Genomic DNA, 23,340 nt, shown 5'->3' with positions numbered 1-23,340 from the left:
GATGTGATTGATTTCTGATTCCAAAACCAACCTTTTGTTCATCTTCTTTGTATTTGTGTGTTTTCTGTTTTAAATGTCTGAGAGATTTGTCACTGTGCTCCTTCAGTCTGATCAATGTAAATCTGCACACCTGTTAAACCACTGCTCGAATAAGATATTGATGTAATGTGTTTATTGATTGATTGATGGATCAGATATTTAATCTGCTGTTTATATGTTGTGACGTGATTAACAGTGACTGTAATGATCCGAGCCCTTTTCAACGTTGGCCATGTTTTTCTAGAACATCACTCACATGTAGAATAACACACAGCCGAGGTCCCAGGTGTACCTCCCAGGTGTACCTCCCAGGTGCCGGCGGGCTGAGACGTCGAGCAGCAGCGTTCAGTCCGCCGAAGAAGAAGAGTTCGACCAATCACGGCGCTGGGTTGAGGCCTCACTTTGAACACAGTCAGTTCCAGGTGTGAAAGCTGCTCCCTCAGGTGAGGCCGGTGCCGAACCTCCTCTGTGCAGGTGGACGAGCCGCGGTAGGTGTGAAAAGTTGCCACTGTAAATAGTTTCGTTGACGCAGACTTGATAAACGTCGTTAGCCTAACGTCGGTTTGCTGCTAGCTAGCTTCCGGCTTTAGCCTGGCGGAGTGCCGTAAAGTGACACGTCAGTGTCGCAGAGTCTTTAACGTGACTTGTCATAGTTGGTGCGTGAAAATGAAAACATGGCACAAAATACAAAATAAATTGTTAATTTAAAATATGTAATTGAGTGAAATTCACAGGTTTACCGGTTTGTGTAATCACACCTATCCTACAAGCAGCTGTGCTGAAACCTTTGACCTCCACCGGGTATAGTTAACACAGTCCAGTGTCAGGGTGAGGGTCTAAAGACGTTTCAGAAAAACATGGTCAGCTCCTAAACCTGAGGTGAACATCAGTGAAGCTGCTCCCTGTCAGTCAGAAGCCAGGGTTGGACTGACGTCACATTGTACACGCCCACAACCTGCTGACTGTCCCTCAGTGTGAAAGTGCCCTTTCATTATAGGCCCTCTGTAGAACACGTGAGTCTGTTGTCTCCTGCAGATGCTGAATGAGGTGATGATATGTTGGTCGGTGGGGTTCTTCTGGATTTGAACACTGGTTTAAAGCGGGCGAGGCTTCAGTGAGAAAACCTGATCTCCATGCATCAGTGAAGATTCAACATCTGCACTGTTATCAGCCATTGACAAGCTCCAGCATTAGCTAACTATGTGGCTAACTAATTAGCACTTGAGATATTGCACCGCTCTCTTCAGTTTTCATTTACTTTCATTAAATGTCATTTATCTGCAATCAGCTCAAGTCAGTCCTAAAACCGTCCTGACAATGTGAGGACGTTTCTCTCCTGAAATTAAATTCCTTGCTCATGTAGTTGCTTAGTATTGAGTTATTATATTGGAGAAAAAAAGAGGCTTCATTTAAAACAAGTCACCGTTTTCAACCAAGGAGGTAACGTTTTTTAAATCAGGAAAGTTGATGATCGGAGGCTGGAAATAAGAAGCTGCTTTTGTCTTTTTCTGTTTGAAATAAAGCACCTGTTGTTTTCAACAATGACTGTTCGAAGTGGTGAACCTGCCACTGGTCCTGCTGTAAACCACATGTGTGTCGGGTTTGGATTTCAGTGACGTTCATACAGACAGAAAAGACATCTCTTCTTTTGCTTGCAAATATCTCTTTATGTTTTCAGATAATTTACAGTTATTTACACATATCAATAAATATCAAAACATCTTTCTCACTCTCTTTATCTCTCTTCCAGTCATTCAGGATCAGGTCACAATCAGCAGCTTCAGAGCTCTTTGTTGGTCACTAATTTGTCTGCTGTGTAAAAAGTCATCTCCCTTCTTCCTCTCTCTTTCCTCCCCTCCTTCCGTCCTCTCACTTCTGCTGCTGTCCATCTTTGTTGATGACGTTCTTGAAGAGCGTGAGCAGAGGCCTCTGGCTGCGCTCGTCCCAGCTCTTCATGAAGCCGCCGTAGCGTTTGCTGGCCGGTGGACCACTCCAACGAAAATGCTTCATCTTGTACGAACCGTCTTTCTTCTCCTGGACGCCGCCCAGGAGCTGCTGCTGCTCCTCCTCATCCTCCACCTCTTCCATCACCTCCTGCGCCTTGTCCTCCTCCTCCTGTGCTGCGGCCAACAACTCACTGGCCAGCTCCCGCCTCCTCATCTCTCCAGGGAAAACCTCAGCAGACTCCTCCTCCACGCCGTTAGAAGTGTAGACTTTGACTGGGCGGCGCTTGCGACCGACGGGCTTCCCCCAGCGGAAGTGCTCCATGGAGTAGGAGCGCTTGGCCTGAGGTGAGGAGGAAGGGAGGATTAAGGAGGAGGGGTCTGATAGAGGGGGAGGTTGGAGGTGGGCGTTTCCTGGGATGATGGGGGTCTCGGCGGTGAGGTCAGAGTGACAGAGCTGGATGCACTCCTGCAGGAGAAAAGGAGGCTTAGTGAAGGTTATTTTCTATAAAACTGAATAAGAACAAACAGAAATGTGAATCTGATTCATGAAATGTGATCATAACTTTAACCTGATCTCTTTCACATAAAGATGTGTGAGTGAGTAAGTGTAAAATCTGGAACAAACATCGGCTGTCAGGTGTAGTGTTAAGATAATGGGAATATGGATATTGATCGGGACATTATTCTCCTTAAGTGGATGATGGAAAACAGGCCACTTTACTGATCTTAATTTCAAAACTCCAGCAATATCGGCGCAGGAAAGACTTTGTGATTCGGTTGAAAGCTTTGGAAGGAAACTAGTACACGGATCATGAGCTGAGGTCGGTTTAAAGCAGTGTGGTGTTCATTTTTATCTTGGTCTACTTTAATATTTTCATTATCAGGTGCTCCCCAAGATAGAATTTATTATGAATAAAGAAATTGATACCAATTAGAATTAAATGATTAACCTGGGATATAAAGAAAAACATGATGATCCTCAGCAAATGGACTATTTATACTTTTAACTATTTGGATTCTACTGCAGGTGTTTAGTGTGAATACTGTGTGTTACCATCATGCTGCTCTCAGAGCTGAGGTCGCGACAGCTCGGATGCTCCCAGCACTGACTGACGGCTCCTCTGGCCACGTCCACAACCACCACAGCCACCAATAGCCACACAGGACACATTCTCCTGTTGGCCAATCAGACACAAGGACAAAAATTACACAAATTGCATTGTACATATTAATAAATAGAATGTAATTATTTATATTATGAGCTAATAAAAACTGTTGTCTTCAGCTTTGTGAAAAATGTTTCAGATAATACAATATTAATTTGAGGTTTATTGATCTTAAGAAAAAGTATAATTGTCATAAAGAAACATTTAATTTCTCAGTTTATCTTCAGAATCACCTAATGTGGAGATGGAGGGCAGTGATGATCCAGTATATTGCACATATACTGCTAACTACATCAGGCTTTTTTGTTTCACTATATTTTATGAATAATTGTATTAATTGTACTTATACCTATGATCCTATTAAGACTTTTTGCACATATATTTTTACAAATACACAATAATAATATACAGTCTATTCATATTTATTTGTATTAAAATGTATTTAGCTTTTGAATTTGAATTTGTTGAACTTCCAGTTTTTTTAAATGTATATCATAACCTCATTTTATTCTAATGTGTCTTAACTTGTCCCTGTTGTCCTTATTTCCTACCTTTTTAAGTTTATTGTAATTATAAATTTATACTTTGATTTATGAAATCTTGTCTTTTATTTTTTTTTAAAGATTTTAGAAAAGATGACGTACAGATTCAGTTCTGTTATTGAAAACGATTTCGTAACAATTTTATAAACTTTGTTAAATTATTGACTTAGTGTTTATTAGATGATATTTTGTCACTAAAATGATTTCGATAAAGATTTTGAAACAGAATTTATGAATAATAATGAATGTTCTCACCACACTGTCCCGTCTCTGTCTTTCTTCTTCCTTCTCTTATTGCTGGTGTTTTCTTGTCGTTTGGCCGCTGGACGAGATTTCTGTTGTTTCTCTCCTCTTTTGTTGCTCTGACCGTTTGGCTGACTTTTATATTCTGTCAGCCAAGGACACACACACACACACACACACACACACACAGATAAAACGTCATCACCAACCTTCATTCATGCTCGTAAACACATATTGCTGCATGAAAATGGACAATCGATGAAATACCATCCTCCTCCTCCTCCTCCCACACAAACACAGTTTTTCTCCTGTGAAAACCCTGTAGCTCCACAAGCTGAACTTTTTTAGGAAGAAACGTTAATTCATTGATTATGTGATCATTTAATGTTGTCGCTGTGTATTGTTTACTATTTATTTGTGATGTAATGATTTATCTGCTTTCTGCTCTGTCTTCAGGTGCAGATTGGACAAACAAACGAACAACAACCAATCAGAACAGGGACAGTGTCGTCTTTCAGGTGGGTTCAAAACAAACTAGAATAAAACAAAAACACCAAAGTTGAAGGTACCAGGTTTTCCCAGGACAGAGGTGACATTCACTGCCTCAGTGCTGCGTGTTAAATGTCAGACGGCAGATTTGGCAGATTAACACTGAACTGCCATGTCATCACTGGAGGGAAGACGGGGTTCAAACCTGTGGGTGATGGTTTACAATTACACACAGATACACCTGCTGCAGCGTCTTCCCTTTGTCTGGACGCTCAGTGTGACTGATGCTGAATCTGCACCGGTTTATCTCATCTAACGGGCCACTGGGGAAAGGTGCCCAACATGAAGCTCATTTTTCAGACGCTCCATGTCCACTAAAAAGTTTTCTGTCAGGATCTACATCCCACAGGAGTCTCTCTTTAAGGCTCTTGGTGGCACACCTTATTCGTTAGAATAACAGTCCTTTGGTGTTAAATCTATGAACAATATTAAAACCGAGGCTTTGGGTGTGGCGGCTGTCAGCTATTTCTGCAGCAGAGCTGAAGCCTCAGTACTTCATGTCTGTTATAGTAAAGTAATTCCTCTGAAGGGCTGTTTTTTTGTTTTTCTAATGGAACAAAGTGAGGAGCATCTGGAGGCAGGCAGGTAAATATAAACCCATTAGGCTGCTCTCACAGCCTTGAACCTCCATTCAATCCATTACACACACACACACACACACAGGCTCGTATGTTCAGGAAGAAGGAGGTAATTGCATGATGAGGCAAAAGTCAGACAAGCTGAGCTCAAAGCAAAGACATTTTAACAACACATTATCAGAAGTGGAGGCTCTTCATTAAATTCAGTCTTTCTGTGTTTGTCACAGCCACTCTGATGTTCATCCTTTACCCTGTGTGCACTGTTGTAAATGTATTAACATCAGAATTGTTATAAAAAATATTTATACTGTTAGTTAATTTAGCTATGAAATTGTTTAGGCTCTAAGAACGGCTAAATGAGGGGAAAGATGCAATAACTTTTAAAGGCACTTATTTTAGGTAGTAATAGCAATGACATGGCCAATAGCGTGTGGACATCTGAACAGAATTGTGGATGGTGGCGAAACTGCTCCAGGCATGCTTGAAAACAAAAAATAATTCATTCATTAGGTATGTGGCACTATGAGATTTTTGTCAGTTTGCCTTTACAAGGCCGTTCGTAAAGAGTGTTGAAGTCTTGCACATTAAACAACTGTAAAAACAGTACAAAAGAATTGTATAAATATCAATTTATACTGTTTATAGTCTGTGCAGTGTACTGTGGAACCAAGTCAGCTAAAAATTACATTTTAATAAAAGAACAAGACTAGGTTAAGACCTAGTGTGTGGCTGGACCACCTATGATCAAACCCTGATTTTATAATCAGGGTAATATCATCTGACAGAATCAACAACAGAAAACTAAAAACAAAAACTCAGCTGTGATTTTGCATATATTTACCTATAAAATGTAGATAGATACTTTATTGTCATTGCACTGATAAAACAATACAACGAAGCCCTCCATATTGCAGCATCCTAAAATAATAATACAATATCCTAAAATATTAAATAGTTATAATCAGTAAAATAAGTAATATATCCTAAAATAAATAGTATAATCACTAAGCCTAAAGTAGTCATAATAAAAATTCAAAGTGCATAGTTGCGTCTGTTTGTCAGTCTGTGTGTGCTCAGATGGTCCTCAGTCTGAGGGGAGAGTGGAGAAGAGTGACTCCAGGGCGAGTGGGTCTCTGAGGAAGTTTTTGTGCGTCTCTGTAGGCGGGCTGAGTGCATTTCGTGTAACTTGGGGAGAGGAGATCTGATGATGCACTGTGCTGTTTGAATTACTCGCTGCAGGATCCTCCTGTCTGTAGCAGTGCAGCTGGAATACCACACTGTACAGCAGTGTGTAAAGGTGGTCTCTATGGTGCAGCGGTTCATCAGCAGCTGTTGGGGCAGCCCACTGCGCCTTGGGGTCCTTAGAAAAAAGAGTCTTTGTTGGGCCTTTTTTAAGAGATGTGTGACATTCAGATGAGATCTTCTGTGATGTGGACCTCCAGAAATTTGAAGCTGGTAACCCTCTCCTCCTCCTCACAGTTGATGCTCAGTCCTAGATGGTTTGTCCTCTTTTTCCTGAGGTGATGACCATTTCATTTGTCTTTTTTGTGTTCAGGATCAGGTCATTATCCTTACATCAGACTGACAGCGTGTGGACCTCCTCCCTGTAGGCCACCTCATTATTGACAGAAATCAGACCCACGATGGTTGTGTCGTCTGCAAACTTGAACAGTGCGTTAGAGCTGCAAGTGGCTGTGCAGTCCTGTGTAAACAGGGAGTAGAGGATCGGACTGAGCACGCAGCCTTGAGGCACACCTGTGCTAAGGGTGATGGTGGAAGAGGTGAAAGGGCCAATCCTAACACGCTGGGGTCTGTTGGTCAAAAAGTCCTTAATCCACAGACAGGGTCCCCATCCTCAGTGTCAGTAGTTTGTTTTCCAGTTTGTTTGGGTTTATGGAAGTAAATCCCGAGCTGAAATCAACAAACAGCATCCTGATGTAGGTATTTGGACTTTAAAGAGAAGTAAGAGCTGCATCCTCTGTGGATCTGTTGGTCTTATAAGCAAACTCCTGTTGGACCTGGTCAGAGGAGATGCAGGCCTAACATGGTCCATTATCAGTCTCTCAAAGCATTTCATAATTACTGGTGTTAGGGCAGCAGGCCGGTAATCTTCCAGGCCTTTTGCTGCTGAGGATTTGGGCACAGGGATGATGGTTGCTGTTTTGAGGCAGGTGGGAACGGTGGTTTGTCGGAGAGACATGTTAAAAATGTCAGTGACATTTTTGACCACAAGCTGGTCAGCACATAACTTTAAGGCCTGTCCTGAGATCCCATCTGGCCCTGATGCCTTTTTGACATGAATCCTACTGAGGACTTGCTTCACCTGGAGGGATTGGAGAGTGAGTGGCTGGACATCCTCAGGTGACGATGTAAAAATGGCTGAGCCTTCACTCGAACTATCCTCTGGCAGGGTGGCATCAGTCACAGGAGTGGCATGAGCACTCAGAGAGAAGGTTAGAAGACACAGAATATCTGTCTTTTTTAAATTGTTTTCCAGGCTTTTGCCTTTTATTATAGTGAGAGTTAAAGATGATCGGTGACTTGCAGCAAAGGACCACAAGCTGGACTCTAACCTGCATTGCCGCAGCAAAGACTTAGCCCTGATGGCAAATGCTCCACCAAGTGATTCACTGGGGGACCTCAAGACAGAATATCATTCCTAGTTTGTCTCTCAACCAGGTCACAGCTTCTGTCTAGGATCCACGATAGTTTAGTCTTTATTTCCAAACCAGAACATAACAGACTTATTAGAGGCAAAGACCTAATTTCTTAGAACATTTCAGTCATTCTTCTGGACATAAACAGGACCCTGCATTTTAATTTGAACAGAATCAGCTCTGTGGTCCTTAGATTCAGAGAAAGACAAAACACTGATATTTGCAGTGATGCTTTTATTGTGAAAGACAAATGATGGTCAGAATCTTTACAGAGCACAATTCAACATTTTTAACTTCCATTTGTAAAGGACTGGAAGAGGAGGACGTTTATAAGAATCGTTTGTAACAGTTGTTCCTCTCTTTCAGTGCCAAACAGAGTAAACACACTTTGCCACTCTTTCTTAGAGCTTTTCACTTTTTCCTTGGGACCTCAAACTTCAAAATTCTTGGATTTGCTTTAGTATTTCACCCACATCCTCCATGTTGTACTGTTTTTTTTAGACCTTTTCAGTCTTTCCTTGTAACACTGGCCTTCAAAATACACAAAAGTCCTCATAGACCTGTTACTAATTTTTTCTTAGAGCGTTTCACATTTCCTTTTGCATTGACCGAGACAACCTACACCCTCAAAGCTGCACACCACACCACTTACTCTTGAAGCCGTGTGGTCTCAGTCACTTGAGCTTTGACTGTCTCTCAGAGACACTGGAAGATAAAACCCAGCATCTCAAGACTTCCAACTGATCTTCAAACTACCTGATCCATTTGAGTCAAGGCCATAGAGCACAGTCTTGTAGCGTTTCTTTGTTCTCTTTACTTTGGTTGTCAACCTATACAATGAAAGGTCTGCTTAGAGCTTCTGAGTCTTCACTCTGTGTTGACTTCAAACTTAATCGAAGTTCTCAAAGACTGAATCCATGACCTCAAAATACCACAAAAGTGATCTATCCCCTTGATCCACAGGGCCAAAGGCAAGAGGCCTTTGTCTCAAAGTTTTTCATGCTTTCCTCTGTTGGTTAGCTTTCAAAACTCACTCAGTCGACCGGGGAGTGCAATCATAACCTCAAAACTACAGACAGGTCTTCTGGATACCAGATTTTTAAAGTAAGTTAATTGTCAGATGATTAACACATGACCCAAAGTGTTTGTGTTTTAACCCCTTGTGCATATATATATACACACACACACACACATACATATATATATGTGTATGTGTGTATATATATGTGTGTGTGTGTATATATATATATATATATATATATATATATATATATATATATATATATATATATATATGAAGACACCACTTGAGTCTGCCCCACTGTTAGCTCAGCCATAATGCATACTGTGCTAGGTGCTGCAGACAGAGCTGAGAGTATTGTAAACAATGGAGTGGGAGCACACTCTGTATTACAGTAAACAGTTTTCACACTTTGTTCCAATTGGACAACGCATACAACAATACCAATATATCTGTGAAAGGCAAATATCAGCTGATAAAATTAGTTCTCCTCTGGCTGATTCATAAGCCAGTGAAAATGAAACGAGTATTTTGTCAGACATCTATGAATTTTCAAATTTTTCTTTAGTGTTTAAATGAAGATCAAAGTCTTAGTATTCTAACACGTTGAGAAACTTGGACAGGTATTCTAAAAAGTTTAAATTCTTTCCTCAGCTGTTGAATTCCAAAGATCCAGTTGACTGTTGATCAGAATCTCATTTAGAAGACTTTTTAAAATAAACCAAATTTATAGATGAATCTGAAAATATGTATAAGTGAGAGAGATGGACATGTACAGATTGAAGTATCTGTTCAACAGTGAGAAAGTTTCTGTAATAGGAGGAGACTGTGCTACACTTAACACAGAGAAACTGAGGAGCCAGGCCACCAGACTCCTAACCCAGGATACAGAGGTTCAGTGAAGGTGGTGTTGAAGGTGTGGAGGTGGATCAGTGAGTCAGAGGAGACTCTGTAGAAGGACAGAGAGCCAGCAGGACAGTCCACATACACTGCTACTCTGTTAGGGACTGAGGAGGATGAGGAGGAGGAGATGGGTTTTTGTGTGTTTTTGTGCCAGAAAATATAACGACCATCAGAACATCTCAGACTCCATGACTGGTCGTTCATTCCAAACACACAGTCGTCTCTGTTTCCTCTCTTTTTGATTCCTCTGTAACTCACTGATATGTCAACGTCTCCTCTCCACTCGACCTCCCAGTAACAGCGACCAGTCAGACCAGTTCCACACAGAAGCTGAGGCCACCGGTTAAATCTGTCTGGATGATCAGGGTACGACTGCTCCTCCTCCACATACGTCATCGTCCTGTTGTTGTCAGACAGTTGGAGCTTTGTGTTCACTGTGTTTGTGTCGATTGTGAGATCACAGGAATCTGATGGAGAGAACGAGACACAGCTGCAGTTATTGATCTATCATCTGATCAGTTATTGATGACTCAATGTGCTGCTTTGTTTTCATGAATCATATTAAAAACTGACTTACGCTTCCTCAGACTTGGTGTCAACCATTGGACTCCACCAGGCTCCACCCTGAAAGAGGAGGAGGTGAGACCAGCACAGTCCAACATTTTGACAAATGCACTTGAATCTAGCATCTCAAAAGTACTGTCTTGTGGTTATCAGGTTCAAGGACAATGACACTGTACTAATTTTTTCTTTTTCTTTGTACTAAGCTTGGCCAAAAATGCAGAGCTCTGTCCTAACTGCATGAATTGTTAAAAATAAGCAATTACCACTGTAGTTCCAGGAAAAGTTCTCCTATGAGAACCCCCACATAAATATCTCCTTTTAATGTTCAACGACTTTATGTTGTGAGTGAAGGAAAAAGGCTCCCTTCATGTGTCATGGTTCACTCATCCACCCTCAACCAAAAAGACTGGATGGTTGAGTGAATGAAAGAAAATGTTTCCAGCTCTTTCTCCTCAGACAGTGTCTGTACAGCAGGTGTCTCCATACCTGAGTGTGTCCAGTCTCCAGTCTGGATCCTTCAGTCCTGCAGAAAGCATCTTCAGTCCTGAGCCTCCTGGATGATTGTAGCTCAGGTCCAGCTCTCTCAGATGGGATGGATTGGAGCTCAGAGCTGAAGCCAGAGAAGAACAACCTTCCTCTGTGACCAGACAGCCTGACAGCCTGCAGACACAAAACAACACACATGGCAGATACTGAACATCTGGACTAGAGATGTAATGACACCAGAAATTTGGCAGATGGTACCAATACCATTGAATACCATTTTTGTTTGTTTTTTGTTCAGTCACATGTTGGTCCACATACAATAATTTGGAGTTAAATTTAGAATACTTCTTAAAAATATCCTGGTGTATTTAACAACAAATGCAAAAAATAGAGAAAATTACAAATTTCCACAGAAACTAATTTCCTGAGTCTGTTAAGTAAGTACTAGTGAAATTTAGTAAAATGTCCTTTGAACAGGTTAGCGGTTGTAAAGCTGTTCCACTAATGTAAATCAGATTTTAAATGGTCATCAGTTGGACAGGCTGATGAATCCTGACCTGAGAGTCTCCAGTGAACAGTGTGGACTCTTCAGACCAACAGACAGGATCTTCACTCCTGAGTCCTTCAGGTCGTTGTTACTCAGGTCCAGGTCTGTCAGACTAGAGGACTGGGAGCTGAGGACTGAGGCCAGAGCTTTACAGCTTCTCTCTGTCAGGTTACAGCCACTCAATCTGCAGAGATGATAAAAGGAATTAAAGAAGAAAGGAATTAATTTTCTCTCCTATTGAAAAGACAGGACAGTTTTATATAATGATGAATAAATCCAACTCTCTCTACACTTACACAGCTTTGTTGGAGTCTTTCACCACTGGCAGCAGCCACAGAAGAGCCTCCTCTGAAGCAGAGTATTTCTTCAGGTCAAACACGTCCAGATCTTCTTCTGATGACAGTAAGATGAAGACCAGAGCTGACAACTGAGCAGGAGACAGTTTGTCTGTGGAGAGACTTCCTGAACTCAGGGACTGTTGGATCTCCTCCACCAGAGAACGATCATTCAGTTCATTCAGACAGTGGAACAGGTTGATGCTTCTCTCTACAGACAGATTCTCACTGATCTTCTTCTTGATGTACTGGACTGTTTCCTGATTGGTCTGTGAGCCACTTCCCGTCTCTGTCAGCAGACCTCGTAAAAGATTCTGATTGGTCTGCAGTGAAAGACCCAGGAGGAAGCGGAGGAACAGGTCCAGGTGTCCATTTGGACTCTGTAAGGCCTCGTCCACAGCTCTCTGGTAGAAGTCTGTCTCTGTAGATTCATCTTTTCTTGGTTCAAACATCTGGGATGTTGACTGTTCTGACAGCAGATTGACTCCAGACTTGAAGAAGGTCATGTGGACATGAAGAGCAGCCAGAAACTCCTGAACACTCAGATGGACGAAGCAGAACACCTTGTCCTGGTACAGCCCTCTCTCCTCTTTAAAGACCTGTGTGAACACTCCTGAGTACACTGAGGCTGCTCTGAAATCGATGCCACACTCTGTCAGGTCTGATTCATAGAAGATCAGGTTTCCTTTCTGCAGCTCCTCAAAAGCCAGTTTTCCCAGAGACTCAATCATCTTCCTGGTCACTGGACTCCAGTGTGGATCTGTCCCAGCTCCTCCATCATACTTGACCTTCTTCAGTTTTAGTTGAACCACCAGGAAGTGGATGTACATCTCAGTCAGGGTCTTGGGCAGCTCTCCTCCCTCTCTGGTCTTCAACACATCCTCCAGAACTGTAGCAGTGATCCAGCAGAAGACTGGGATGTGGCACATGATGTGGAGGCTTCGTGACGTCTTGATGTGGGAGATGATCTTTCTGGCCTGCTTCTCATCTCTGAACCTCTTCCTGAAGTACTCCTCCTTCTGTGGGTCAGTGAACCCTCTGACCTCTGTCACCATATCAACACACTCAGGAGGGATCTGATTGGCTGCTGCAGGTCGTGTGGTTATCCAGAGGCGAGCAGAGGGAAGCAGTTTCCCCCTGATGAGGTTTGTCAGCAGCACGTGCACTGAGGTGGACTCTGTGACATCAGTCAGGATCTCAGTGTTGTGGAAGTCCAGAGGAAGTCGACACTCATCCAGACCGTCAAAGATGAACACAACCTGGAACTGATCAAACCTGCAGATTCCTGCTTCTTTGGTCTCAGTGAAGAAGTGATGAACAAGTTCCACCAAGCTGAACTTTTTCTCTTTCAGCACATTCAGCTCTCTGAAGGTGAAGGGGAATGTGAAGTGTATGTCCTGGTTGGCTTTGTCTTCAGCCCAGTCCAGAGTGAACTTCTGTGTTAAGACTGTTTTCCCAATGCCAGCCACTCCCTTCGTCATCACTGTTCTGATTGGTCCATCTCTTCCAGGTGGGGGTCTAAAGATGTCTTCTTGTCTGATGGTTTTTTCTGGTCTGTCTTGTTTCCAGGAAGCTGTTTCAATCCGTCTGACCTCATGTTCATCATTGACCTCTCCAGCCCCTCCCTCTGTGATGTAGAGCTCTGTGTAGATCTGGTTCAGAAGGGTTGGGTTTCCTGCTTTAGAGATCCCCTCAAACACACACTGGAATTTCTCTTTCAGGTTAGATTTGAGTCTAGGCCGGCACATAACAGGAGATTCTGAAAGAACACAAAAGCACATTTTCTTAAAGTGGCTATATAACTTTTTCAGTTGCAAGAGAGTGAAGTGAGGCTAAAAAAAAAAGTCACACCATTAGCTAATTCTTACTGCCCCTTTGCCCCTCCCATCTTGTTTCCTGAAACAACATGAACAACAGCTGTCTGTTTACAACAAACTTTGTGAGGCAGCCTCTGGTCCACAGCTGCTCTACCGCAGCATTGCAATTACTTGATTATATCTAAATTGATAGGGAGATAGTCTAATACTAGCAGTCAGGCTTGGACTGGCAATCTGGGAAATGTGGAAAATGCCAGATAGCCTGTAAAGCTTCCAGCAATGCGGGAAAAAGTCAAAAAAAAAAAAAATTCATCCTGCCAGCCATGGGCCGCTTAAAGTTGGAACAGCCCATCTGATTGAAGGTTACATGATCCCAAATCCAAATAGGCTGCATATACTGCAAGTCACATGTGGGACCGTCATCACCTCACTCACCCCTTCAAGTGGATGTGACAGTGTTAGCAAAGCTAGTGGAGATAACAACAGAGCTCAAGATTCAGGATACAGAGCCTGCCATGAATTATTTTTTCACATCCAAAATTAAACGAGTTAAATGTATTCTTTAAATAACATCCAAACAAGAACTCTAAAAATGCACTTGTATAGAAAGCCTATCATTACAGAAAATGGCACCAACGTGCATGGCTTAGATATAGAGATAAAACATGTTTGAAATGTGTTTTGTTCAGTATGTTTAACTTTTACTATGCAAGGAAAACATTTCAGAAGTGGATTGAATGATTGGCAACATATTGATTGAAGAATTGAGGAGCACAAGAAAACTGGCCATGGTTCTGAAACAACCACAGCACTGCTTACTTGATATCTACTGCTTAGCAGAACAATAAATTTGAGAAAAATGAAGCTGATGCAGATAACAATTGCCAGGGCTAAATGTTGTTACCAGTCCAACCCTACTAGCAGTGAAGCTAATTTAGCTTTGCATCATGGAGGCAATCGGGATGTAGCACCTAACACCTTTAACAAAAATCAGTTGATGTATGGTTAGGCAGCACCCTGATAATGATAAGGCAAAGTCTGGGCTGTGTTTATTTTAGAGTGACAAAAGAATTGAGTGCATTCAGCAAGGCCAGTGAGGGACCACCAGACAGAGGGAGACAGAGGAGTCAGGAGTCAGGATGACAACATGGTGGGAAAGGCAAAGAAGGGAGGAGACAGCTCTTGCTGTTATGTAATGGTGTAGTTGATCAAAATTGAGTTTTTCTTTGCAGAGACGTATAGAGGGGATGTGTCAAGTGGAGTGGAGGCAGTTAGAGAGGGACAGGCAGACGACCCAGGTTTTAATACATTTCAACTGGAGACTGATCCATCTCAGGACATTAAAACCTGGGTACTCTTTAGATTTTGTTGGAAGAAGAAGTAAAGAAATAAATAAGATATAATTAAAGAAAAAAATATAATTTAATTTCCCTAAAAATGCTTTTATGAACTTATTTCCCATCATGTCCTGAGATAAATGTCTCATTTCTCCATCCTGTTGAATCTTTAGAGAAATCCTTACTGCTCTGCAGACAGTCAGCCAGCTCCTCCTGCTTCATCCTCCTCAGGAAGTTCACTGTGATCTTCACAAATGCGTCTCTGCTGCTCCTCTGCTCTTCATCCTCCCCCTGACTGACTAAGCATTCTGGGTAATCTGGACCCAGAAGCTTCTGGATCTTCTTCAGCTCGTTCTTCACAAAGGTAACCATGTTCTCCTCCAGCAGCTGGAACAGGAAACTATATGAGTGACAGCATCAAACTAAAACCATGGAGCCAAACATCAGATCCATGTTGGACAGACTGACAGTCCACTGGTCTAACAGTGCAGCATGGAGATGATTGTGAGCAGATGTGAAAGTAGCTGTTGTGCATGTACACACCATGAATATGGAGTCCAGGTGTGTTTGAGACTGACCCCTGGGAACCTCTGAGCTCTCCTGGTCCACCCTGTGGAGGGATCATGAAGAATGAGCTCACATTATGTTTGTCCACACAGAGACAGACACAAGCTAAAGGTCCATGAAGTGATGTTTCCTAACCCCAGAGCCATTCATCGCACTATTGAGAGGTCTGGGGAGGCTAAATGCATCAGTGCACCTTAAAGCTCCATCCAGTCTAAAGGTAGATGTCCATGTCTTTTTTGATGATAAAGCAGGTCTAGGTTCTATATTATTACTCTGGGACAAGAACCATGATATAAATGCAGTCAATGTACTATTTACCAATTTGAACCTGTTCTGGGAAAACAAGCAGCTGTTTAGAAATGATGATGTACATCCAAGACCGGCTGGGAGCTAAACTATTTCTCGCACTGTTGCCCCCCCACATTTCCTCTGTCGTGCAGCCAAGACGTCATACTGGACAGATCCCATATGTAATAAAATATGTGAAGAAGCAAACTGCTGAAATAAACAAGCAGGTATACTGTTTCCCATGTTCAATGTGTTAGCATGTCCAGTTCAGCTGCACCTGAGGGAGTGCTTCTGTTGCCACCAGCCTGCTACTTGTTTGTGAGAGTTATGACTTTACCAGTTTTATATCTCACCTCTGAATAAGACCTCTTAATTTTGTTTTCTTTCTAGGTTTAGGAAGGTGTCTCGTGAAGCTGTCACTCTTCATGGACTGATAGCTGGGTGCAGTCGGATGTTGTTTGCCCAGCTTACTCCTGAAAGAAGCACAGGACAGAGTCTGCACTACAACCAGAGCACACCGTGACCATGTACTGCAGATAAAAGGTGAAGAAAACGACTCCCATCATTCAGAGATGGATTTCATGTTTCCGTATTTCCAATTCCTCAAGCCTGATTTTTTTTCATGGTCAGATGGTGGCAAATATAAAACAGTGATTTGATGGCGGCAGCTGTCTGACAGCAGGAGCTGCGTAGTGCACAGGCAGTTTATCAGCTCTTCTTGCCAGGGAAACAGGGTTGATGATGAGAGGTGGTGACGGTTCTCTATCGGTGTGGAACCCAGTCATTTGATCAACTGTTCAACATCGATCAGAGCCACTTTAAAATGAGTCACAGCTCACCTCTTTGCAGCAGAGTGACGACCTTCAAAATTCATGAGACTGCCTTTTGACCGGTCACTTTTCAAGGACACACAGCTGGGTTCAGGTCCAGTTTCAAGTCCAGGGGAGTCTGGTCTCTGATGAATCCTGTGAGGGAAAATCACTTCAGTCTTCCAAACACAGCAGCTGCTGGATGAAGGAAGTATATGGATAAATGATAGTTGCATTGTCAGAAGAAGATTTTAAACATACCTTTCAGCAAAGGGTTGCTCTCTAAAATTCATGAGACCGCCTTTTGACCGGTCACTCTTGAAGGACACACAGCTGGGTTCAGGTCCAGTTTCAAGTCCAGGTCCAGGGGCGTCTGGTCTCTGATGAATCCTGTGAGGGGAAATCACTTCAGTCTTCCAAACACAGCAGCTGCTGGATGAAGGAAGTATCTGGATAAATGATAACAAGAACAAGAAGATTTTAAACCTACCTTTCAGCAGAGGGTTGCTCTTTAAAATTCATGAGACCGCCTTTTGACCGGTCACTCTTGAAGGACACACAGCTGGGTTCAGGTCCAGGTCCAGGTCCAGGTCCAGGTCCAGGTCCAGGTCCAGGTCCAGCCCAGTCTGGTGTGAGCAGCTGCTCTGGTCTTTAACACAACACACACAGAGCTTAGAGTGTGAATAATGATGGAGCAGTGATCTGAGTGATGGACAGTTCGAGATCCTCATCTCACCTCTGAGCTCTGGTCTGGCTCTCATGGCCCCCACACAGAGTGGTTTTAGAGGGAGGGGCCCCCTGCTCTCTGTCCTCACACTGATCCATGCTGCTGGATTCACTTCCACATCAGCTCACACACACTTTCTACCTTCATGTGGAGACAAACACAAATCATTGATCTGCACATCAGATGAAATTGACATCATTTCTCCTGTAAAAACAGCAGCTGCTCCTCCACTGACTCTTCTCCTCTGGTTCATATTGTAACCCAGCTGTAATTTCAGTTCTTTGTTAGTATATTATTACTGTTTTATGTGCAAAAGAGAGGAGAGTTGCTGCTCGTTATCTCTGTGACTCCTTGGATCATTCCAGGCAAAACACTCACAAATTTTCCCACCCTCTTCCACATATTATACTCTGTGAAAGAGTATAATAGAGAGCTCTATACATTTTTTTTTTTGCTGGTCAGTACTGCATTTTTTTTGTTGAGGAAAATTAAAGGGACACATTTGGGATTTGTCCTCTTTTTTTCAATGTTGGATTCATGACTCTTAGGTGTTCTTTATTTTCACAGACTGAGAAAAGACTCTTCAAATAAATAAATAACGAGATTAAGGGGCAAGTCATATCTTGCCAATTCAATGGTGGATTTAGCTACAATACAATAACTGACAACAGTTTGTCAAATGTGGGTTTCTTGTGGTTCCCAGTGTGACGGGTGATGTATTTCAGTCCAGTAATTTGATTGGTTTAATAAACTGCCATCACCACCCTGCATTAATTCTGCTTCTTGGTTAAAATAGTGCGGGCCAGCCGTGGAGGCAGAGGAAGCTGCTGCAGTTCTCTGCCGTGGCGTGATTCAGAGCTGCGGGACCGGAAGAGGCTGATGAGGGTGAGTTTCTCTGGAATATCACTGATCTCATGAAGATTCAGACAAAACCCTCGGCTGAAGAAACATTAAAACTGGAAGCTTTTTATTCAGACACGTTTTCTCTGTGCACTGGAGTGGACCCACTTTTCTCAGACCGAGCTTTATTCTGAAAACACCACAGGAGCAGATGATGATGATGAAGATGATGGTGAAGATGATGGTGATGAAGGTGATGAAGATGATGATGAAGATGATGGTGAAGATGATGGTGATGAAGGTGATGAAGATGATGATGAAGATGATGATGATGGTGGTGGTTTCATTGAGGAACTAAAGGTAACGTTCAGCGTCATGAATCTCATGATGACTTGTTTATTCTTTCAGCTGCGACAACATTGATTATTGATTATTGGTGATTATCTGTTGGGCTCAGGTGAGACTGATACCTGATAACTGAGGGACGGGCTCATGGGTGATGGTGATGTGGCGCCACCCGGTGGTGGAAAGATAAAACTGCAGGGTGTCAAACAAATACGTGTCCAAACTTGTATCAGTGTAAAGAAACAGGACGTGGAAGTCTCCCAGTGAAGTACCATTTAAATTATACTTAAGTACAGTGGTGGAGTGAATGAGTCCTGTAGTTAAATCTAATGACACCAGCTGAGTCCCAGCTGTTCTCCGGCGGCTGTCCGGCCCAGCTCAGGCCGCTTTATGAGGCCCAGACAGCGGGAGAGCAGCGGCTCATCTCCGCCTCCTCCACAGGCTGATTCAGGCTGATTCAGGCTGAGAAGCTGCCTCCAGCCCTCAGGAAGAGGAGCTGCACAGTAACAACGACTCTGAGTTCAACCACTGACCAACAACTGACTCTGCTTCTGCTGCAAAGATCCACACAGCATGGAGGACACGGTGAATGCGGGTCCACGCTTCAGCTACAGCTCTGACTCAGCTGCTGAACATGATAATATCATAATAACATCGGTTAAAACCAAAGTAACTCGGTGTTAACATTATCACAGAGGTAAGAACAGCTGGTGAGGAGGAGAAGATTAAACACTTTACCTTCAGAGGAGAGAGAGGACTGCGCCACAGCGCTGGTGAAAGTGAAAGTGAAGTGAAACCGGGCAGAGCTCAGGTCAGACTCAGACCCACAGAGCTGAAGCTGCTCACTTCACACACAGCAGAAACGGGAGGTCTCTGATTGTATATCATCCAAATAATCAAGTTTTATTGATTATTGATCAGCTGGGCTTTAATGGACCTAATATAATCTGTGAAGATGAAGATGATGATGATGATGTGGCGCCCTCTGGTGGTGAAAAGATGAACGGCAGGATGTCAGTTTAATGAAGACAAATATATTCAATCAAATCAAATCAAATCACTTTAATGATCCCAAACTGTATTCAATCAAATCAAATCAAATCACTTTAATGATCCCAAACTGGGAAATTGTTGCAGCAGCATAACTTACAATATGTACAATACTTCACCCAGGGCTGAGAGTATTTACAGCTGTGCAGGTGAGAGAGATAAGAAATGAACAACAGTGACCCCTGCAGGGTGTCACGAGGCAGATATAAACAGTGAAGGTGCAGTTTGGTGCTGTCAGACAGGTTTACTGTGTCGGGTGACGGCGTCTGTCCTTCGACAGCGGAGCTGTCCAGTGTCTGTCCAGTGTCTGGTGGAGAGGGTGGTCAGGGTTTTCCATGATGGACAACAGTTTGTTCAGTGTCCTCCTCTCCTCCACCTCCTCCACATCCTCCACCTCCTCCACATCCTCCACCTCCACCACGGCCTCCACAGTGTCCTGTTTGTAGCCAATAACGGAGCCAGCCTTCAGTTTGAGTCTGTGGGTGTCGCTGCTCCAGCAGACTGGGAGAACATCTCCAACATCTCAGCTTCCTCAGGAAGCAGAGTCTGCTCGTCCCTTCTGGTCCAGAGGTCCAGTCTGCTGCTGATGTTGACGCCCAGGTACTTGTAGTCCTCCACCTCCTCCTCCTCCACCTCCTCCTCCACATCCTCCCCCTCCTCCTCCACCTCCTCCACCTCCACATCCTCCTCCACATCCTCCACCTCCTCCTCCACCTCCTCCACCTCCTCCTCCTCCTCCACCTCCTCCTCCACATCCTCCTCCTCCACATCCTCCCCCTCCTCCTCCTCCTCCCCTCCTCCTCCCCATCCTCCACCTCCTCCTCCACCTCCTCCTCCTCCACCTCCTCCTCCTCCTCCACATCCTCCCCCTCCTCCTCCACCTCCTCCTCCCCCTCCTCCTCCTCCTCCACATCCTCCTCCACCTCCTCCACCTCCTCCTCCCCATCCTCCACCTCCTCCTCCACATCCTCCTCCACCTCCTCCACCTCCACATCCTCCTCCCCATCCTCCACATCCTCCCCCTCCTCCACCTCCACATCCTCCTCACCCTCCTCCCCCTCCTCCACCTCCACATCCTCTTCCCCCTCCTCCTCCCCATCCTCCACCTCCTCCTCCTCCTCCACATCCTCCTCCACCTCCTCCTCCCCCTCCTCCTCCCCATCCTCCACCTCCTCCTCCACCTCCTCCACCTCCTCCTCCTCCACCTCCTCCTCCTCCTCCACATCCTCCCCCTCCTCCTCCACCTCCTCCTCCAGCTCCTCCTCCCCCTCCTCCTCCTCCTCCACATCCTCCTCCACCTCCTCCACATCCTCCTCCCCCTCCTCCTCCCCATCCTCCACCTCCTCCTCCTCCTCCACATCCTCCTCCACCTCCTCCCCCTCCTCCTCCTCCACATCCTCCCCCTCCTCCACCTCCTCCTCCCCATCCTCCTCCTCCTCCTCCTCCTCCCCATCCTCCACCTCCTCCTCCTCCTCCACATCCTCCTCCACCTCCTCCTCCCCCTCCTCCTCCCCATCCTCCACCTCCTCCTCCACCTCCTCCTCCTCCACCTCCTCCTCCACCTCCTCCACCTCCTCCTCCACCTCCTCCTCCTCCTCCACATCCTCCCCCTCCTCCTCCACCTCCTCCTCCAGCTCCTCCTCCCCCTCCTCCTCCTCCTCCACATCCTCCTCCCCCTCCTCCTCCTCCTCCTCCCCCTCCTCCTCCCCATCCTCCCCCTCCTCCTCCCCATCCTCCACCTCCTCCTCCACATCCTCCACATCCTCCTCCACCTCCTCCCCCTCCTCCTCCTCCACATCCTCCCCCTCCTCCACCTCCTCCTCCACACCCCCCCCCCACCTCCTCTCTCTCCTGAAGTCGATCACCATGATAAGAAGTGTAGTATTGTCCACATGACAGCTGTCAATCACGCTGACACCAACAGTGACATCCATGTTTCACACAGGATGCTGAAGCCACAGGGAGCCACAGACACTGACCCCTGACCCCTGACCCCTGCTCTCCAGTGGCTATGTCAGTCACCACGGTCCTCAGGTTGTGGTCATTAACCAGAACCAGCCGACCAATCAGCTCTTTGTCCGCCTGAGCCGCGAGCTGCAGAAGGGAAACAGATGCAGAAGACGAAATGAAAATACGGAGTAAACTCAACATGTCGGCGGTGGCTTCGGTTTGCTGGCACCGTGAATAACGAAACTCCTCGGGAAGTTTGTATATTAACATGAGATAAAGCTGCTTTCGTCGAGTAGGAGTGAAACAACTGGACACACCTGCGGTGCAGGTAAGGCTGACGAGCTCACTTAGCATTAGCATTAGCATGAGCTGCAGCTGGGGTTTCTGCTCAGCCGCTTTTACCGCGTGTGTTCGTGCTTGTGACTGTGCTGACGTGTTGCGTCTCTTTGTGATGATTAACAATCGTTTGTGTCTCGTAATTAAAGTGGTTTTGAACGTGTGACACAGCTGGAGGCTGTCGCGTCTGTGTGAGCCATGCTGTCACTTATTGTTACTCTGGTGACCGGAAACCAGCTCTTCTTCGCCGCTCTCAAACAGGACCTGCACAGGAAGTGACGTTGTGCAGCCTCCGGCAACAGAGACGACTATAGATCCCGGATGTGTTATAAGACGTCGTAATAAGATCTGAGATGCAATAAGTAGAAGGTCTTATCATACAGCATGTTATAGAGCAGCGAAGAAGAATTGATTTCCGGTTAATAGTGTGACGTCAGCCGTTCCCAGTCTGGAGGGTCTGTGAAAAAGTCCCTGGAGGAGCCCGGGGGAGAGGAGCCGGGGGGGCCCTGGAGGAGCCGTGGGTGGGGGCCTGGAGGAGCCGGGGGGGGGGGGGGGGGGCCTGGAGGAGCCGGGGGAGAGGAGCCGGGGGGGGCCTGGAGGAGCCGGGGGGGAGGAGCCGGGGGGGGCCCTGGAGGAGCCGTGGGGGGGGCCTGGAGGAGCCGGGGGAGAGGAGCCGGGGGGGGCCCTGGAGGAGCCGTGGGGGGGGCCTGGAGGAGCCGGGGGAGAGGAGCCGGGGGGGGCCCTGGAAGAGCTGGGGGAGAGGAGCCGGGGGGGGCCTGGAGGAGCTGGGGGGGGGGGGGCTGGAGGAGCCAGGGGGGCCTGGAGGAGCCAGAGGAGCCGGGTGAGCTGGGGGGGGGCCTGGAGGAGCCGGGGGGGCCTGGAGGAGCCTGGAGGAGCCGGGGGGGGGGGGCCTGGAGTTCCCGCTGTCAAGTCAAGTTTTTATAGACGCGTCACAGAAAAGAACAGAAAAGTTCCTATGAGCTGAGGGAAGAAACTGGACCAACCCCACCCCGACCATAGACTGAATATCAGTTCTGCAAACACTATTTATTTATGTATTTATTTATTTATTTATTTATTTAATATAGGAGTTATTTATGCCTAGATTTATCTTGTTTTTAAGTTACTGTTGGCTGCAGTTTTAGTTTGTTTTTAAGGAATTATTTACTCCTTTTCTGACTCATAATCAAATTAGATAAAAAAGAAAGATTCAGTGGTTTAACCTGAGCCATGTTAAACAACAGCAGTCACAAAAGGTCTGTACAGGGTTAGTATTAGACACCTGCACTTGTGTATCAGCATGAGAAAATAAGTTAGACACCTGCACTTGTGTATCAGCATGAGAAAATAAGTTAGTAACAGCTGTATGTTGGGTGTCCTTTTTCCCTCTTTGGTCTCTTTATCGTGTAACGTCTCTTCCTGGTGTCTTTATGGCTGATTTGTCTCTTTGTGGTTGTTTTGTGTCTCTTCCTTGTCGGTTTGCAACTCTGCAGGGTCAGTTTTTTGTGTCTTTCTGGGATATATTGTAGTTGCAGACCAGGGACCCCTGAGCTCTTGGACCCGTTCAGTTACCCCATGTTGATCCTGTGTTTACCCGTCTGTGGTGTATTAGTCATTTGTTTGTGGTGACTTGGTCTTTGATCATGTGCAGTTATGTGTTAAAGGTTTGAAAGCTCGAGTTGAACTCTGTGCCTGTGT

The 23,340-nt window shown here is 45.1% G+C and overlaps 3 protein-coding genes across 7 annotated transcripts in view; 1 reads left to right on the top strand and 2 right to left on the bottom strand.

Annotated features, from left to right (window-relative positions):
• Positions 1-23,340, top strand: part of LOC139622382 (protein EFR3 homolog B-like) — a 45,792-nt gene that overhangs the window by 15,359 nt on the left and 7,093 nt on the right. For 2 of the 3 annotated variants that reach the window (XM_071479673.1, XM_071479670.1), the window contains one exon: positions 1-155. This exon is cut by the window's left edge and continues 348 nt beyond it. The gene's annotated coding sequence lies outside the window, so the exon portion shown is untranslated. Of the gene's footprint in view, positions 156-283; positions 528-4,392; positions 4,455-10,231; positions 10,284-13,145; positions 13,298-14,903; positions 15,095-15,389; positions 15,515-15,975; positions 16,129-17,917; positions 18,007-18,166; positions 18,322-23,340 lie in introns of those variants that run through there. The other variant, XR_011691229.1, reaches the window with a different exon arrangement.
• Positions 1,683-4,058, bottom strand: LOC139622404 (pro-opiomelanocortin). Its single transcript, XM_071479715.1, has 3 exons — positions 3,949-4,058; positions 3,040-3,160; positions 1,683-2,451 (listed from the first exon to the last, which is right to left on the bottom strand). Exons 2-3 carry the CDS (start codon positions 3,154-3,156, stop codon positions 1,909-1,911), a joined length of 660 nt encoding a protein of 219 aa, XP_071335816.1. The 5' UTR covers positions 3,157-3,160; positions 3,949-4,058; the 3' UTR covers positions 1,683-1,908.
• LOC139622376 (NLR family CARD domain-containing protein 3-like) lies at positions 7,940-19,375 on the bottom strand. Of its 3 annotated transcripts, none has more exons than XM_071479655.1 (13): positions 19,045-19,375; positions 17,131-17,262; positions 16,885-17,043; positions 16,656-16,784; positions 16,425-16,550; positions 15,939-16,058; positions 15,274-15,340; positions 14,916-15,117; positions 11,538-13,335; positions 11,252-11,425; positions 10,695-10,868; positions 10,222-10,268; positions 7,940-10,111 (listed from the first exon to the last, which is right to left on the bottom strand). In XM_071479655.1, the coding sequence occupies exons 2-13, from the start codon at positions 17,217-17,219 to the stop codon at positions 9,579-9,581; spliced, it is 3,618 nt and encodes a 1,205-aa protein (XP_071335756.1). In that variant the 5' UTR covers positions 17,220-17,262; positions 19,045-19,375; the 3' UTR covers positions 7,940-9,578. The 3 variants fall into 3 exon arrangements, with proteins under 3 accessions (XP_071335756.1, XP_071335757.1, XP_071335758.1); XM_071479656.1 differs by having other exon boundaries at positions 17,131-17,258; XM_071479657.1 differs by lacking the exon at positions 15,939-16,058 and having other exon boundaries at positions 19,045-19,374.

Source organism: Trachinotus anak, unplaced genomic scaffold (genome assembly GCF_046630095.1).
Source record: "Trachinotus anak isolate AG129_WGS33_773 ecotype Australia unplaced genomic scaffold, CSIRO_AGI_Tana_v1 ptg000006l, whole genome shotgun sequence".
Taxonomy (NCBI): domain Eukaryota; kingdom Metazoa; phylum Chordata; class Actinopteri; order Carangiformes; family Carangidae; genus Trachinotus; species Trachinotus anak.
Note: the sequence above shows the minus strand (reverse complement) of the source record. Positions and strands in the feature narration are given on the sequence as shown.

Bases quoted from the DNA above. Each gene is read 5' to 3' on its own strand.
- LOC139622376 (XM_071479655.1), bottom strand. From the start codon at position 17,219: ATGGATCAGTGTGAGGACAGAGAGCAGGGGGCCCCTCCCTCTAAAACC. The intron at 16,551-16,655 runs GTATGTTTAAAA...TTTCCCTCACAG, and splicing joins GAGCAACCCTTTGCTGAAAG to GATTCATCAGAGACCAGACT. The intron at 13,336-14,915 runs GTAAGGATTTCT...GTGTTCTTTCAG, and splicing joins GGCTGACTGTCTGCAGAGCA to AATCTCCTGTTATGTGCCGG.
- LOC139622404 (XM_071479715.1), bottom strand. From the start codon at position 3,156: ATGTGTCCTGTGTGGCTATTGGTGGCTGTGGTGGTTGTGGACGTGGCC. The intron at 2,452-3,039 runs GTAACACACAGT...TTTCTCCTGCAG, and splicing joins GCTCTGAGAGCAGCATGATG to GAGTGCATCCAGCTCTGTCA.